The sequence below is a fragment of the Nicotiana sylvestris genome, chromosome 2 (genome assembly GCF_000393655.2).
Source record: "Nicotiana sylvestris chromosome 2, ASM39365v2, whole genome shotgun sequence".
Lineage (NCBI taxonomy): Eukaryota > Viridiplantae > Streptophyta > Magnoliopsida > Solanales > Solanaceae > Nicotiana > Nicotiana sylvestris.
The window spans coordinates 193,971,600-193,990,050 of record NC_091058.1 but is presented as its reverse complement, the minus strand read 5'-3'; the positions used below and the strand labels follow the sequence as shown (position 1 = coordinate 193,990,050).

Below are 18,451 nucleotides of genomic sequence, written 5' to 3'. Positions count from 1 at the left end.
TCAGCTGAAGTGTTGCAGACATTTGTTCTCTGCGATCGCAGGAGTGCAATTCCGATCGCATAGAAGGTTTGGGGAAAGCTGTTCTGTTGCTCATTGCGATCGCGAAGTAGGGCTTGCGATCGCATAAGTTGAGGAGTTTACTCATTGCGATCGCGTTTGGTGGATTGCGATCGCGTAGTATTAAATGGACCTTTGGTACATGATGGTATTTTGTTCAATGCGAACGCGGGTGAAGGTATGCGATCGCGTAGGTTCAGGAGCTAATGCATTGCGATCGCAGGGATTTTAGTGCGATCGCATAGAGGGAATTTTGAGAGTTTGAATTTTGTGTTGTGCGATCGCAGAAGTTTGGATGCGATCGCATAGAAGAAATCTGGGCTGGACAGAAGGGTTTTTAATGGCATTTTTATCCGCGAGCCTAAGTCTATTTCCACCATTTTTGAACATCCTTGAGAGCTTTTGGACGAGGATTAAAGAGGGTTTCGACTGAGATTGATTGGAGGTGAGTCTTATGACCTAAAAACATCATTTAATTGTAGATTCAACATCTAAATTTATGGAAATTTGATTAAAAAGAGAAGGATTAGAGCTTGACTTTTGAAATAGAAATTTGGGGTTTTAAGATAGCATTTAGCTCGGATTTCGGTATATTTTATATGTATAGACTCGTGGAAAGATAAGGAATCCGGTGATGTCAATTTTCTGATTTTTCGAGAAGTGGGCTCGGGGCTCGGGTTTTGCCTACTTCGTAATTTTCGATATTTTTCGAGTCTTTTCAATTGGTTTGTATTCCCTTAGCCTATTGTAAAGTATTACTTGTGGTTTTGATCAAATTCGACGCTCGAGGAGGTTGATTTGCGAGGCAAGGGAGTAGCGAGCTAGGATTTCGGCCTGCTAGAGGTGAGTAATGGTTATAAATGATGTTCTGAAGGTTTGAAACCCCGGATTTGCACAACGTGGTGCTATGTTGAGATGAGACACATGCTGCATGATGAGCGTGGGGTCTATTACTACTGGGGATTTGGACTCGGTCCATCCCGTTTGATGACTCTACTGTACTTTTGACTGAGACTTAATTAATATCATTATATTTTGGGCTCGTTGCCATGTTTGGGGCTTTGTGCCGATCTGTAGAACCCTTAGGGGGCATTTGTATTGGTTGACCTCACTTTTCTTGTCGAAATCATACCCTCAGTCATGTTCTTAACTAATAACCATAATATGAACCAGCTTTAGGAATTGTTAAATCCTAATGAGAGTAACGTGTGGGTTGAGAACCCCGTCTTATCTTAGTGTGCCCGAGAGGCCAAGTCTATATTGACTGAGAGGGGTCAAGAACCCCATGGTGAGGGTATTTGATATGCTATGGATCGGGCTGCACGCCGCAGCAGTATATATATTATATGGATCGGACTACACGCCGCAGTAGTATATTATATGGATCGGACTGCACGCCGCAGTAGTATATTATATGGGTCGGACTGCACGCCGCAGTAGTATAGCGCTTGGGCTGAAGGAGCGCCTCCGGAGTCTGCACACTCCCAGTGAGCGCAGTCGACTATTCTTGGATCGGGCTGCGCGCCGCAACAGTATACTATATGGATTGGGCTGCACGCCGCAGTAGTACAAATATGAATTCGGTTATCGTGACGAGTAAATGAAATGAATACCGGATTAAAGGACTTTTAACTGACTTCTTCATTCAGTTGTTGTTTTTGATATTCTCACTATTTTTATATAGAACCGCGTAGTGTATTACGAGTTTTCTTTCCGTCAGCCATTATTTATTGCTATTACTCACTGAGTTGGAGTACTCACTTTACTCCCTGCACCATGTGTGCAGATATAGGTATCCCGGAGGCATAGTTTGAGCTTTCTTCTGCTGTTCAGCTTATTCCGGAGACATCGAGGTAGCTGCATGGCGTCCATAGGACCCGATTTCTCCTCTTATCCTTTTTATTTTCCGCATTCTAGACAACTCTATGTATAAGTTGCTACACAGACTTGTATTAGAGGCTCTTGGCTCGTGACACCAGATTGGTGGGATTTATATTGATATTGTATGGATTTTCCGTACTATTTATCCATTGCTACAGAGTTATAATCATGTTAATTTGGTATTAAATCCTATTAATTGGTAATGAATTCTACATAAGGGATTGTGAGTGACGAATTGGTCGGGCTTGCCTAGCATCATGTTGGGCGCCATCACGACTGGGGATTGGGGTCGTGACAAGTTTGTATCAGAGCCTAGGTTACTAGGTCTCGCGAGTCTTGAGCCGATTTAGTAGAGTCTCGCAGATCGGTACGGAGACATCTGTACTTATACTCGGGAGGCTGCAGAACCTGTTAGGAAAATTCCACATTCTTGAAATTCTATTCGTGCGAACTTGTTGCTCTGAATACTAAATTTCTCTTTATTCCATTCTCTCACAGATGGTGCGGACTCGAGCTACCGGACGCGCCAGACGACCACCAATACCACCTACTGAGGCTACAAGAGGCCGTGGACGCAGTTGTGGTCGTGATAGAGGCAGAGCAGCAGGGGCAACACCTATGGATCCTTTAGTTGCCCCAACTCAGGACCAGGCTCCAGTAGCACCAGTGCAGGCACCAGTTGTGCCCATTGTGATACCGGATCTCCAGGAGACATTGGCCCAGATATTGGCAGTTTGCACGGGCCTGGCTCAGGTGGTTTCAGCCACCACAGTAGCAGCAGCTACTTTGTAGGCCGGGGGAGGCAATCAGACCCCCGCTGCTCGCACACCTGATCAGGTAGTGCAGGGATTACAGACTCCAGAGGCACCTCCAGCTCAGCCAGTGGTACCCGTTCAGGAGTACAGGGTTCTTATTATGCCAGACAATGAGCAACGTCGTCTTGAGAGGTTCAGTAGAATTCAGCCTCCTTCTTTCAGTGGTGCTCAGGGCGAGGATGCCTAGGGTTTTCTCAACAAGTATTAGCGTATGCTTCAGACAGCAGGGATTCTTGAGTCCAGCGGTGTGGCTTTTACTACATTTCAGTTTACTGGAGCGGCCTTCACTTGGTGGGAGGCGTATGAGCGGCGTAGGCCTGCAGGTGCAACACCTTTGACTTGGCAGGAGTTCTCCACTCTCTTCTAGGAGAAGTGGATACCGCAGTCTCAGAGGGAGGAGCTGCGTAGGCTGTTTGAGTGGCTTCGCCAGGGAGATATGACTGTGTCTCAGTATGAAGCGAGATTTTCTGAGTTGGCTCGTCATGCCTTATGAATAGTTCAGACTGATCGGGAGGGGATTAAGAGGTTCGTGGATGGTCTTAATTATCACCTTCGTATTCTGATGACTCGAGACAGAATCCTAGGTATTTCCTCCGAGGATGCAGTTGATATTGCTCGTGATATTGAGACGGCTCGCCATCAGCAGAGAGAGGAGAGGGAGGCCAAGAGGCCTCGAGGTTCTGGCAGTTTCAGTGGCTCTCCTTCGAGGGGCCAGTTCCAGCAGGGTCGGGGTCGTTCTTTCAGGCCCGCTCAGTCAGCTCGACCTAAGTACCGAGATGGATCTTCTGGTCATGGTCATTATGGATCTCAGCGGGGCCAGTCATCACTCTGTGCCCTTCCAGCCCAGAGTTCATATCGTGCTCCATTTTCTTAGGGTTCTTCCAGGCCAAGTGCATCATCTAGCCACTCTGGCACGAGGTGTTCCATTCAGTCCCAGTTCCCAGCACTCGGGAGTTGCTATGAGTGTGGAGAGTTCGAGCATATGCGGAGGGAGTGTCCTCGCCGTGCTGCTAGCTCATCTTAGCAGGTCAGCCCTTAACTTCTGCTCCAGTTACTTCACCATCCACCCAGCCAACTAGGGGTGGAGGTCAGGTAGTCAGGGGTCGCCCTAGAGGGGGAGGTCGATCAGGGGGCGGTCAGGCCCGTTTCTATGCACTCCCAGGAAGACCCGATGCCATTGCTTAGGATGTTGTCATTACAGGTATTGTTTCAGTCTGTCACAGAGATGCCTTTGCATTATTTGATCCCGGTTCCACCTATTCCTATGTGTCTTCATATTTTGCTCATCATTTGGGTACGACCCAAGGATGTCTTGCCTTACCTGTTCATGTCTACCCTGGTGGGTGATACCATTGTTGTAGACCATGTATATCGGTCGTGTTTGGTGACTATTGGGGGTTTGGAGACCCGAGTTGATTTATTGCTGATGAGCATAGTGGACTTTGATATTTTTTTGGGCATGGATTGGCTATCTCCGTGTCATTCTATTCTTGACTGTCATGCTAAGACAGTCACTTTGGCTATACAGGGTGTTCCGAGGATTAAGTAGCGTGGCGTGGCATGACTGACTATGTGCCTAGCAGGGTGATTTCTTTTCTAAAGGTCCAGCGTATGGTTGGGAAAGGTTGTCTATCATATTTGGATCTTGTGAGGGATGTTGGAGTTGAGACTCCTAGCATTGATTCGATTCCAATTGTGAGGGAGTTTCCCGATGTGTTTCCTGCAGACCTGCCGGGCATGCCACCGAACAGGGACATTGATTTTGGTATTGACCTGGTGCCGGGCACTCATCCCATTTCCATTCCACCGTATTGTATGGCACCAGCAGAGTTGAAAGAACTAAAGGATCAGCTTCAGGAACTCCTGGATAAGGGGTTAATTCGGCCTAGTGTGTCACCGTGGGGTGCACCGATTCTATTTGTGAAAAAGAAGGATGGCACAATGAGAATGTGCATTGACTACAGGCAATTGAACAGAGTAACAGTGAAGAACAAGTATCCCCTGCCCTATATCGATGATTTATTTGACCAGTTTCAGGGGGCAAGGGTATTCTCCAAGATTGATCTTCGTTCAAGCTATCACCATTTGAAGATCAGGGATTCAGATATTATGAAGACTGCTTTCAGGACTGGATATGGGCACTATAAGTTTCTTGTTATGTCCTTTGGGCTGACTAATGCCCCAGTTGCGTTCATGCATTTGATGAACAGTGTATTTCGGCCATATCTGGATTCGTTCATGATTGTTTTTATTGATGATATATTGGTGTACTCGCATAGCCAGGAGGAGCACGCACAGCATTTGCGAGTGGTATTACAGAGATTGAGGGAGGAGAAGCTTTATGCAAAGTTCTCCAAGTGTGAGTTTTGGCTAGGGTCAGTGGCTTTATTAGGTCACGTGGTGTCTAGCGAGAGTATTAAGGTCGACCCGAAGAAGATAAAGGTGGTACAGAGTTGGCCTAGACCGACCTCATCCACAGAGATTCGTAGTTTCGTCGATTTGGCGGGTTATTATCGCCGGTTCATTCAGGGTTTTTCATCTATTGCCTCGCCCTTGACCAAGTTGACGCAGAAGGGTGCTCCGTTTGTATGGTCGGACGAGTGCGAGAAGAGCTTTCAGAAGCTCAAGACAGCTTTGACCATAGCTCCGGTAATAGTGTTACCATCAGCTTCAGGTTCTTATACCGTCTATTGTGACGCTTCGAGAGTTGGGATTGGCTGTGTGTTGATGCAGGAGGGTAGAGTGATTGCATATGCTTCTCGTCAGTTGAAGCCCCACGAGAAGAACTACCCTGTTCATGACTTAGAGTTGACTTCCATAGTTCATGCTTTGAAGATTTGGAGGCACTATTTATATGGCGTATCTTGTGAGGTATTCACCGATCATCGCAGTCTTCAACATTTTTTCAAGCAAAAGGATCTTAATTTGAGGCAGCGGAAATGGCTTGAGTTGCTCAAGGATTATGATATTACCATTTTGTATCACCCCGGGAAGGCCAATGTGGTGGCCGATACGTTGAGCCGGAAGGTGATTAGCATGGGGAGTTTGGCGTACCTTCCAGTTGGGGAGAGGCCCTTTGCAGTTGATGTTCAGGCTTTGGCCAATCGGATGGTGAGATTAGACATTTCAGAGCCTAGTCGAGTGCTGGCTTGTGTGGTTTATCGGTCTTCCTTGTATGACCACATCAAAGAGCTCCAGTATGATGATCCACATTTTCTTGTCCTTAAGGATAGGGTTCAGCATGATGATGCCAGGGATGTGATCATTGATGGTGATGGCGTGTTGAGGATGCGGGGCCGGATTTGCGTGCCCAATGTGGATGGGCTTCGGGAGTTGATATTGGAGGAGGCCCACAGCTCACGATATTCCATCTATCCAGGTGCCGCGAAGATGTATCAGGATTTGAGGTAGCACTACTGGTGGAGAAGGATGAAAAAGGATATAGTAGGGTATGTGGCTCGGTGTCTGAACTGTCAGCAGGTAAAGTACGAGATCAGAGACCGGGTGGCGTACTTTAGCGGATGATTATTCCTGAGTGGAAGTGGGAGAGAGTTACTATGGATTTTGTGAGTGGTCTTCCTCGGACTTTGAAGAAGTTTGATTCGATTTGGGTGAATGTGGACAGGCTGACCAAGTCCACGCACGTCATTCCAGTATGTACTACCTATTCTTCGGAGCGGCTAGCAGGGATATTTATCCAGGAGATTGTCCAATTGCATGGGGTTCCAGTGTCTATTATCTCAAATAGGGGTACTCAGTTCACTTATTAGTTTTGGAGGACATTTCAGCGAGAGTTGGGTACGCAGGTGGAGTTGAGCACGGCATTTCATCCTTAGATGGATGGACAGTCCGAGCGTACCATTCAGATATTGGAGGACATGTTTCGCGCCTGTGTTATTGCTTTCAGAGGTTCTTGGGATGAGTTTCTGCCGCTTGCAGAGTTTGCCTACAACAACAGCTATCAGTCCAACATTCAGATGACACCATATGAGGCCTTGTATGGGAAACGGTGTAGATCTCCAGTTCGTTGGTTCGAGCCTGGCGAGGCTAGGATGTTGGGAACAGACTTGGTTCAGGATGCCTTACAGAAAGTGAAGGTGATTCGGGAAAGACTACGTACAGCTCAGTCAAGTCAGAAGAGTTATGCGGACCGGAAGGTTCGAGATGTGTCCTATATGGTTGGTGAGAAGGTCTTGCTGAAGGTTTTGCCCATGAAGGGTATTATGAGGTTTGGGAAGAAAGGCAAGTTGAGTCCACGGTTCGTTGGGCCTTTTGAGGTGCTTCGGAGGATTGGGGAGGTGGCTTATGAGCTTGTTTTGCCGCCCAGCCTGTCGAGTGTGCATCCGGTATTCCATGTTTCTATGCTCCGGATGTATGTTGGGGACCCGTCTCATGTTTTAGACTTCAACATGGTCCAGTTGGATGATGATTTGACCTATGATGTGGAGCCAGTGGCTATTTTGGGTCGTCAAGTTTAGAGATTGAGATCAAAGGATATCGCTTCGGTGAAGGTGCAGTGGAGAGGTCAGCCCGTGGGGGAGGCTCCTTGGGAGACCGAGCGGGAGATGCGGAGCAGATATCCTCACCTGTTTGAGGCTCCAGGTATGTTTCTTGACCTGCTCGAGGACGAGCGTTTGTTTTAGTTGGGGAGGATGTGACGACCCGGCCCATTGTCATGTGAGTTATTGCCCCATTTCCCCCATTTTATGCTTCTTCATGTTTCGTTATCGGTAGTTGGTGTGTTAGAGTTAAATCAGATTGGTTTTGATAGGAAATGAGACACTTAGTCTCTTTAAGGAAGGCTTATTTTGGAAAAGTCAACCGGATGTTGACTATTGAGTTAGAGAGCTCGGATGTGATTTTCGGTGATTCGGTTAGCTTCAGGGGTTGATATGTGGCTTAGGAGTGTGATCGTAATTGATTTTGGAAGTCCGGAGTAGAATTAGACTTGAATTGGCGAAGTTAGTATTTTGGCGAATTCCGGTTGGTAGGTGAGATTTTGATACGAGGCTCGGAATGGAATTCTAAGAGTTGCAGTTGCTTCGTTAGGTGATTTTTGATGTGTGTGCAAAATTTTAGATCATTCGGAGGTGTTTTCGTCGGTTTTTTTATCAAATGCGTATTTCGGAAGTTTTTAAGAAATTTAGGCTTGAATCCGATGTAATTTGATGGTTTTAGTGTTGTTTGATGTGTTTTGATGATTGGAACGAAATTGGGTGATATTTTAGGATGGGTTGGCACTTTTGGTTGAGGTCCGGGGGGCCTCGGGGTGATTTCGGATGGTCAAACGGACCAATTCTAGCCTTTGGAAGTTGCAGATTTTCAGCTGAAGTGTTGCGGAAATTTGTTCTCTGCGATCGTAAGAGTGCAATTGCGATCGCATAGAAGGTTTGGGGAAAGCTGTTTTGTTGCTCATTGCGATCGCGGAGTAGGGCTTGAGATCGCATAAGTTGAGGAGTTTACTCATTGCGATCGCGTTTGGTGGATTGCGATTGCATAGTATTAAATGGAACTGGGGTCCAGGATGGTATTTTGTTCAATGCGAACGCGGGTGAAGGTATGCGATCGCGTAGGATCAGGAGCTAATGCATTGCGATCGCAGGGATTTTAGTGTGATCGCATAGAGGGAATTTTGAGAGTTTGAATTTTGTGTTGTGCGATCGCAGAGGTTTGGATGCGATCGCATAGAAAAAATCTGGGCTGGACAGAAGGGTTTTTAATGGCATTTTTATCTGCGAGCCTAAGTCTATTTCCACCATTTTTGAACATCCTTGTGAGCTTTTGGACGAGGATTAAAGAGGGTTTCGACTGGGATTGATTGGAGGTGAGTCTTATGAAATAAAAACATCATTTAATTGTAGATTCAACATCTAAATTCATGGAAATTTGATTAAAAAGGGAAGGATTAGGGCTTGAATTTTGAAATAGAAATTTGGGGGTTTGAGGGAGCATTTGAGCTCGGATTTCGGTAAATTTGATATGTATAGACTTGTGGCGAGATAAGGAATCCAGTGATGTCAATTTTCTGATTTTTCGAGAAGTGGGCCCGGGGCTCGGGTTTTGCCAACTTTGTGATTTTCGATATTTTTCGAGTCTTTTCGATTGGGTTGTATTCCCTTAGCCTATTGTAACGTATTACTTGTGGTTTTGATCAGATTCGACGCTAGAGGAGGTTGATTTGCGAGGCAAGGGAGTAGCGAGCTAGGGTTTCGGCCTGCTTGAGGTGAGTAATGGTTATAAATGATGTTCTGAAGGTTTGAAACCCCGGATTTGCACAACGTGGTGCTATGTTGAGATGAGACACATGCTGTATGATGAGCGTGGGGTTTGTTACTACTGGGGATTTGGACTCGGTCCATCCCGTTTGATGACTCTACTGTACTTTTGACTGAGACTTAATTAATATCATTATATTATGGGCTAGTTACCATGTTTGGGGCTTTGTGCCGATCTGTAGAACCCTTAGGGGGCATTTGTATTGGTTGACCTCAATTTTCTTGTCGAAATTATACCCTCAGTCATGTTCTTAACTGATAAACATAATATGAACCAGCTTTAGAAATTGTTAAATCCTAATGAGAGTAACGTGTGGGTTGAGAACCCCGTCTTATCTTAGTGTGCCCGAGAGGCCAAGTCTATATTGACTGAGAGGGGTCGAGAACCCCATGGTGAGGGTATTTGATATGCTATGGATCAGGCTGCACGTCGCAGCAGTATATATATTATATGGATCGGACTGCACGCCGCAATAGTATATTATATGGATCGGACTGCACGCCGTAGTAGTATATTATATGGATCGGACTGCACGCCGTAGTAGTATATTATATGGGTCGGACTGCACGCCGCAATAGTATAACGCTTGGGTTGAAGGAGCCCCTCCGGAGTCTGCACATCCCAATAAGCGCAGTCGACTATTCTTGGATCGGGCTGCACGCCACAACAGTGTATATATATATATATATATATATATATATGGATCGGGCTGCGCGTCGCAGCAGTATACTATATGGATCGGGCTGCACGCCGCATCAGTACAAATATGAATTCGGTTATCATGACGAGTAAATGAAATGAATACTGGCTTAAAGGACTTTTAACTGACTTCTTCATTCAGTTGCTGTTTTTGATATTCTCACTGTTTTAATATAGAACCGCGTAGTGTTTTACGAGTTTTCTTTCCGTCAGTCATTATTTATTGCTATTACTCACTGAGTTGGAGTACTCACTTTACTCCCTGCACAATGTGTGCAGATACAGGTATCCTGGAGGCATAGTTTGAGCTTTCTTCTGCTGTTCATCTTATTTCGGAGTCATCGAGGTAGCTGCATGGCGTCCGCAGGACCCGATTTATCCCCTTATCCTCTTTATTTTCCGCATTCTAGACAACTCTATGTATAAGTTACTACACAGACTTGTATTAGAGACTCTTGGCTCGTGACACCAGATCGGTGGGATTTATATTGATATTTTATGGATTTTCCGTACTGTTTATCTATTGCTACAGAGTTATAATCATGTTAATTTGGCATTAAATCCTATTAATTGGTAATGAATTCTACATAAGGGATTGTGAGTGACGAATTGGTCGGGCTTGCCTAGCATCGTGTTGGGCGCCATCACGACCGGGGATTGGGGTCGTGACAGTGAGGCATGAAGCAAGAAGGTTATGTAATTATACAAGACACAATTATAACATAATTTACCCCCAAGCATGATTAACCCTAGCACATACATATAAGCTCGTCACCTCATATATGTATCACCCTCGCATGTAGCAAATAGTGACAAATACGAGGAAAACCCCCCTAAACAAAGCTAGGCAAAACACTTACCTCAATTCGGCTAACTCAACACTCAATTTTTTGCTTTTCCTTTAGAAATTCTCCTCCGCGCAACTCAATCTAACCAAAGACGACTTGAATATATCACACAATGCAAGAGGAAATAATTTCAATAATAAAGATGTGATTTTTATTGAATTTCTAAAATGTCAACAAAAGTCAAACCCTAAGCCCGCCCGGTCAAAACTCGAGTCCAAGGGTAGGTCTTAACTACCCATAGCCTCACGAGTTCAAATATGTATTTCGTTTTCAAATCCGAGTCTTATTCGACTCTCTTATCCTAAATTTTTATTTTTCAAAACTTTGATAAAATCCCCAAATTTTTCTATAGATTTTGTTACATCTCACGTTTTCGTACGTTACAATTTCGTCTTCAGTTAATCGACGTAGACGCGAGGATGAGGTTATCTTGAGGTTAACGTATTTATGCTATTTATAACAAGTGATAAGTAAATGCCATGAAGGATAAATGGTACATGAATTAAAGAAAATAAGTTTCATTGAAGGTTGCCGATTTGGGATAAAATACAGTCCGAGCTATAATACCCGATATTTATGGACTAGTACCATACAAGGTATTATATGACCGTGATAGTATAATGTATAAAGTATATCAAAAATAAGTAGAATTTTAAGTAACTTGAGACAATTCTTAATTATGCGGGTTATTGTTTAATTACCGGATAACAGGATATTACCTAATAAATGGATAAATATTTAAATTTTCTACTCCCACCCCACGTGGAAGCAAGCCACCTCTTAAGTAAATGACTCTTAGTTTCTTAATTATGTGTCAACCTAATACATTAGTGTCAAGACATCTCAAATTTCAACGCTTTCCGTGATCTTGACAATTGAAATTATATACACCCTCTCAATATAAGTTATTCTAGAAAGATCATATATATATATGTATCGTAGCCTTTGCTTTTGGTGCCAGAAGAATGATGATGTAGTGATTCTTCTATACAACATTGTATTAGGTGACATAGAAAATGAAAGACACTACCATCAGACGTTAGAAATTTCCTAAAAGTTTTCAACAAAATTCTTTCAACCAAACAATTCCAACAAGAATTATTAGCACCTTAGCAACGTAAAATTTTGCAGTTTTAAAGAAGTACGGTGTAACTTTTCCAAGAATATCATACAGATTTTTCCCTACTCCAGGTATGTTAAGGCTATCTTTTTTTTCTTTTGGCATGATCTATACGACACAAACGAAATGAGCAAATGCACTATTTCCATAAATTACTCTATTCGTAGAAATGTTAGATATGTGTGTATTCTTATTCTCCCATAAGTCTTATTATTATATCGTCTATTCATGGGTCTCAAAAAATACGTAAGTGGATAAAGTCTATTTCATGATATTAATCAGAGGCAAAATGGTCTTATGACACCTGAAAGATTTTTTTGACGTAATTATTATGCATTGCATTCATTTATACTGATCCATAACCATATGGCGTTATATACACATATATATGTAAATATATGTATATGGGATATGGAAAAAGGTTACGACGTTATATAAGCACCACCACCTAATCAGTTGGTATATGTTGATGATGTTGCCCACAGTGGCCGAAATTATATGATGGGATGCCCTCAGAGGCTTGATGATGTTATATACACCAATACATATGCATGACACGACATTTATATGCACGTGCATAACACTATAAGTGTTGTAGAATTTATAAAGTTATTCAGACTTACATGTGAATTTCTTTATTCCATGTTTCATCTATGTCTTTTATGTACTGATTTTCATGCCTTACATACTTAGTACATTACTTGTATTGACGCCCTATTTCCCGACGCCTGCATTTCATGCCCGCAAGTACAGGTAGGCAAGTTGATGATCATCCTTCTGAGGATCCCTGATCAGCGAGAATTGGTGTGCTCCACTTGATCCGGAGCTGGTTTTGATTTTGGTACGATATGCTTGTGTACATATATGGGTATGATGTGGCTCAATCCCATCTTTGTATAGTTGTATTTCAATTAGAGGTCTGTAGACAATTATGTATAGTTGGATAGTATGTGGCCTTGTTGGCTTCAAGCTTTGGATATGCAGTTGTCTATAGTAGCCTTGTCGGCTCGCCCCACGTAGTTTGTATGTATATGTATATACGTCTTCTAGACAAGTTTTCCTCACGCACGGTATTCTCGTAATTCAGCAGACGTTATTCATGTTTATATCTTAGTCGTATGCTTATGGGTGTTCGACAAGTAGGACTCAGATACTCGTCGCGGACCATCGGTTTGGGTCATGACGAAAGTGGTATCAGAGCAATTCTATCCTAGGGTTGTCTACAGACCGTGTCTTGTAGAGTCTTGTTTATGGGTGTGTTGTGCACTACACTTATAAACATGAGGCTACCAGATATTTAGGATGGTTACTTTTCTTTTCTAATCCAGATTGTGCGATAGAACTGAGTCATAAGTATCCACTCATAATATTTACCTTATTTATATTTTTAGTGATTCCTATTACTATTAGATGACAGGCGCAAACTGCTAGCACAGATCAGAAGGTTACAAAAGTATTAGAAGGAGATATAAGTTACACTATGGAGTAAAACCCATCGGAGATCATAGGTTCTATTGAGGAGGATCCATCCGAGGATCCATATGAGTCACCCATGCGAGTTGTTTTGATCACTCTGATAGAAGATGGGGTGAGAGGAGTTTTGACCTCACCAAGGTCCTTACTTTCATTATCACAGCCTATTGATCAAGGTATGAGAGGAGTGGTGCACAGATTGGCACAACCGGGTTCCCTTCAGGCTCAAACTATGTTAGGGTATTTGCTGAAACCTGTTCATTTGAGGTTCCAGATAGTCCACAGTCTTGGGAGTTCGTCAATCAGGGTTCATCTGTGTATGTTATGGTATATGCAGAGGAAGAGGATAGTAGTCGGGCAAATAGGAGGAAGGTAACTAATAAGGATATGAAGATTCCGCTTCGAAGTGTGTCTGATCGAGGCTCTCATATAGGACGAGGCAAGAACCCTCTACTGTAGACTTCCTCCAGATGTCAGCTTTTGGTTGGTAAGTTCTGCCTCTTCTAGGAGTATTACCAAGTCAAGATTCTTAAGGTGTTAGGTTGTTTTATGAGGACGTAGGGAACCCTGTCCCGACTTGTACATATTATGGTTATGTTTTCTTAGAGGTTTTGCAGATAGTATCATGTATATAGTTCTGAGTATTACATGTATACGGCCTTATCAGCCCTTATGTATCCATATAAACCTCTCTTTTTTGTTGAATGAGTTCTACGAGTTAAGTCCTAATATTATTATGTCTATATATCGATGTGCATGTAATGTCCCGTGATAAGTTTGATAACAAATAAGGATAAGGTACGTGGTGCATGGTTGGGTAGAATTTGATGTTATAATGTGCATGGATTGGTTGGCTTCTTGTTATGCTAGCGTTGATTGAAGAACAAAGGTGGTTTGATTCTAATTTCCAGGAAAGCCTGTTTTTGGAGTAGAAAGATAATACGACATCACCGAGAGGTAGATTTATTTCTTGTCTTAAGGTAAGGAAAATGATCAGAATGGGTTATAATAATCACTTATTTCGGGTAAAGACTGTGAAAGTAGAGTCACTAACCATTCAATCTATCCCTATGGTTAATGAGTTTCCCGATATTTTTTTATAAGCTTCCAGGTCTTCCGCCAGAGCGAGAAATTAAGTTTGCTATTGACTTACTACCAGCTACTCAACCAATATCTATTTCTCCCTACATAATGAAACCCACAGAGCTAAAAGCGTTGAAGGAATAACTAAGGGAATTGCTTGAAAAAGGCTTTATCAGACCTAGTACATCACTATGGGGAACACCTGTGTTATTTGTGAGGAAGAAAGATGGTTCCTTGCGGATGTGTATTGATTATAGATAGTTAAATAAGGTGATAATAAAGAATAAGTACCTCTCCCGAGGATTGATTATTTATTTGGTCAGTTGCAAGGTGCCAAGTATTTCTCGGAGGTAGACGTAAGGTCCGGGTGCCCTCAGTTAAGGGTAAAGGAGAAAGATATCCCGGAGATAGCATTCAAGACCAAGTATGGGCACTTTGAGCTTCGTGTTATGTCATTCAGTATGACTAGTGCCCCAACAGTATTCATGGACATGATGAACCGAGTGTTTAGACCCTTTCTAGATCTATTCGTGATTGCATTATTTTATGATATATTGGTGCAGTCTCATTCAGAGACTTAGCCCATAGATCATTTGCATACTGTGCTCAAAGTTTTACGGAAAAAAAGAAGTTGTATGCAAAATTCTCTAACTGTGAATTCTGGTTGAATTCTGTAGTTTTCCTTGGGCATATTATTTGAGGTGAAGGTATTTAGGTTAATACACAAAATATTGAGGCATTAAAGACTTGACCTAGACCCACGACACCGACGGAGGTTCGTAGCTTTCTCCGTTTGGCAGGTTATTACAGGAAACTTGTAAAGGAATTTTCATCATTTTTAGCACCTTTGACAAAAGTGGTATCATATATGTTGTCTCTCTTGATGTTCTAGAATAACATAAGGAAATCTGTGGTGCAATCAAGTTAAAGGAAGGTTGCGAATAAGTATAAATAGATACCTGTAGATCGCAAGCTAAATTATGGTAGAACGACAAGGTTTTAGGAAGACATGAGTAAGGATAAAAAGAGGTGAGTGCGAAGGTGACCAGAATGGATAAGTCCTTGAGATTAAGCCCATGAAAATAAGAGAACTGAAGGTTTCTCTAAAGTCATAGAAATCTCAGTATAGGTTGAATGAACTCAAATGAGTCTAAGACCAGTAGCACTTAAAAGAGATGAAATGCTGCCCCGGTAGTGGAATAAGGGCATAATTATGATTGATAAAGGATGAAGTTTGGGCCTTCGAAAGGGGGAATTTCATGAATTGTAAAATATTAGAATACCCATATAAGTTAAATTAGAAGGGAGCTAAGTTTCAGTGGACTGATGCTTCCAAGCAGAGTTTCCAGGAGCGAAGCTTGAGAACAGGTTGATTTCAGCGCCAGTTCTAGCTCTTCCAGAAGGTCCAGATGGTTATGCCATGTATTGTGATGCCTCAGTGTTGGGTTAGGATGTGTCCTGATTCAACATGGGAAAGTAATTGTGTATGCTTCAAGGCAAAATCATTTCTCATAGCTGAATTAAAGGAGGGGAAGTACGAGGACCTAGAATTGGTCGAGTTGAGAGAGCAAGTTCCGCAGCAGAAGAAGTTGTTGTTATAGCTCAAGGAAGCTGGAGTTCTCAGATATAGGGGTCGTTCGTGTGTTACAAATGTAGCAGGGCTACGAGACATGATTATATCAGAGGCACATTATTCGTGGTACTCCATTCACCATGGGTCAACGAAAATGTATCATGACATTAAGGATGTGTATTGGTGGAACGATATGAAGAAGAATATTGCTGAGTTTGTCGCTCAGTGTCCTAGTGCCAGCAGACAAAGGTAGAGCACCAGAAGCCTGGAGGGCTAATGCAGACTATGGAGATTCCGACTTGGAAATGGAAAATAATCAATATAGATGTCATTGTAGACATACCTCGTACCCAACATAAGCTCTATTCAATATGGGTGATTGTTGATACCTTTACAAAATCATCTCATTTTCTGCCCGTTAGGACTACATATTCCATAGAGGATTATGCAAGACTTTATATTAAAGAGATAGTACGACTGTATGGTGTTCCTCTATCTATTATCTCGGATAAAGGAGCTCAATTTACAGCTAACTTCTAGAGGTTAAGCGTGCTATTCAAAAACTTGAGAATATGTTATGAGCTTGTGTGATAGCTTCAAAGGTAGCTGAGACGATCATCTGTCGCTTATTGAGTTTGCATATAATACTAGCTAACATTCCAGTATTCAGATGGCTCCATACGAAGCTCTTTACAAATGGAAGTGTAGGTCACCTATAGGGTGGTTCGATGTTGGGAAAACTACATTAGTAGGACCAAAATTGGTACAACAGGCAATCGAGAAAATTAAATTTATACAGGAAAGGCTATTAGCAGCTCAAGGCCGTCAGAAGTCTTATGCGGATAATCGACAGCGAGACTTGGAGTTTCAGGTTGACAACTGGGTATTCCTAAAGGTATCACCGATGAAAGGTGTTATAAGGTTCGAAAATAAAGGAAAACTTAGCCCTTGATACATTGGACCAAATAGGATCATACGTAAGGCAGGCCAGTAGCGTATGAGTTAGACTTGCCTCCGGACTTAGAGTCTATACATCCAATCGTTCATGTGTCTATGCTCCGTAAGTGATTCAGAGATCCTTCCAGAATCATGTCAGTTGACGATGTTCAGGTCACAAAGCAGCTATCATATGAAGAAACTCCAATTGTTATATTAGACAGACAGGTTCGGAGATTGAGAACTAAAGACATAGCTTCGGTGAAAGTACTTTGGAGAAACAACAATGTGGAAGAAATAACATGGGAGGCCGAGGAAGACATAAAGTCTATATATCCATACTTATTTCCTCCTCCAGAGAAGGGTCCGACTGAGACATCACAACCTTAAATAGTACATGAATTAAAGAAAATAAGTTTCGTTGAAGGTTGCCGATTTGGGATAAAATATGGTCCGAGCTATAATACCCGATATTTATGAACTAGTACCATACAAGGTACCATATGACCGTGATAGTATAATGTATAAAGTGTATCAAAAATAAGTAGAATTTTAAGTAACTTGAGACAATTCTTAATTATGCGGGTAATTGTATTATTACCGCGTAATTGTATTATTACCGGGTAATAGAATATTACCTAATTACCTAATAACTAGATAAAGATTTAAATTTCCCACCCCAACCCCCACCCCCACATCGCAGCAAGCCACCTCTTAAGTAAATGACTCTTAGTCATTTCTTAATATGTGGCAACCTAATACATTAGTGTCAAGACATCTCAAATTCCAAGGCTTTCCATGATCTTGACAATTGAAATTATATACACCCTCTCAATATAAGTTATTCTAGAAAGATCATATATATGTATCGTAGCCTTTGCTTTTGGTGCCAAGGCAACTTATAGTGTTCTTATATCATAGAATAACAAGTATTCATGAGACTAAGATAAATCAAACATGTTTCATTTGCATCTCTCGTTATATTTTGATTGAACTTTAGTTGAACTGATTCCAAATATCTATCGGAAAGAAATCAGTCCAAGCTCCTAAATGCAGTTATGTACCATTACAAGAAATTTTCCTCCAACTCGTTGTCAATTACTGGGTGATAGAAGAATGATGAAGTAGTGATTCTTCTATACGACATTGTATTATGTGATATAGAAAATAAAAGACACTACCATCAGACGTTAGAAATTTCCTACAAGTTTTCAACAAAATTCTTGCAACCAAACACTTCTAACAAGAATTATTAGCACCTTAGCAACGTAAAATTTTGCGGTTCTAAAGGAGTACGATGTAAATTTTTCAAGAATATCATACGGATTTTTCCCTACTTCAGGTATGTCAAGGCTATCCCTTCTTTCTTTTGGCATGATCAATACGACACAAGCGAAATGAGCAAATGCACTATTTTCATAAATTACTCTATTCATAGAAATGTTAGAGATGTGTGTATTCTTATTCTCCCATAAGTCTTATTATTCCATCGTCTATTCATGGGTCTTAGAAAATACGTAAGTGTATAAAGTCTATTTCATGATATTATTCAGAGGCAAAATGGTCTAATGACACCCAAAAGATTTTATTGACGTACATATTATGCATTGCATTCATTTATACTGACTCATGACTAGATGTCGGTATACACGTATTCATGTAAATATATGTATGTGGGATATGAGAAAAG

General features: G+C 42.0%; 1 protein-coding gene across 1 annotated transcript; it reads left to right on the top strand.

Moving 5' to 3' along the window:
* The first annotated feature begins 5,789 nt into the window (after positions 1-5,789).
* On the top strand, positions 5,790-17,151 carry LOC138886120 (uncharacterized). The gene is made up of 4 exons (XM_070167154.1): positions 5,790-6,160; positions 13,346-13,541; positions 16,496-16,746; positions 16,899-17,151. Exons 1-4 carry the CDS (start codon positions 5,790-5,792, stop codon positions 17,149-17,151), a joined length of 1,071 nt encoding a protein of 356 aa, XP_070023255.1.
* Positions 17,152-18,451: the final 1,300 nt, after the last annotated feature.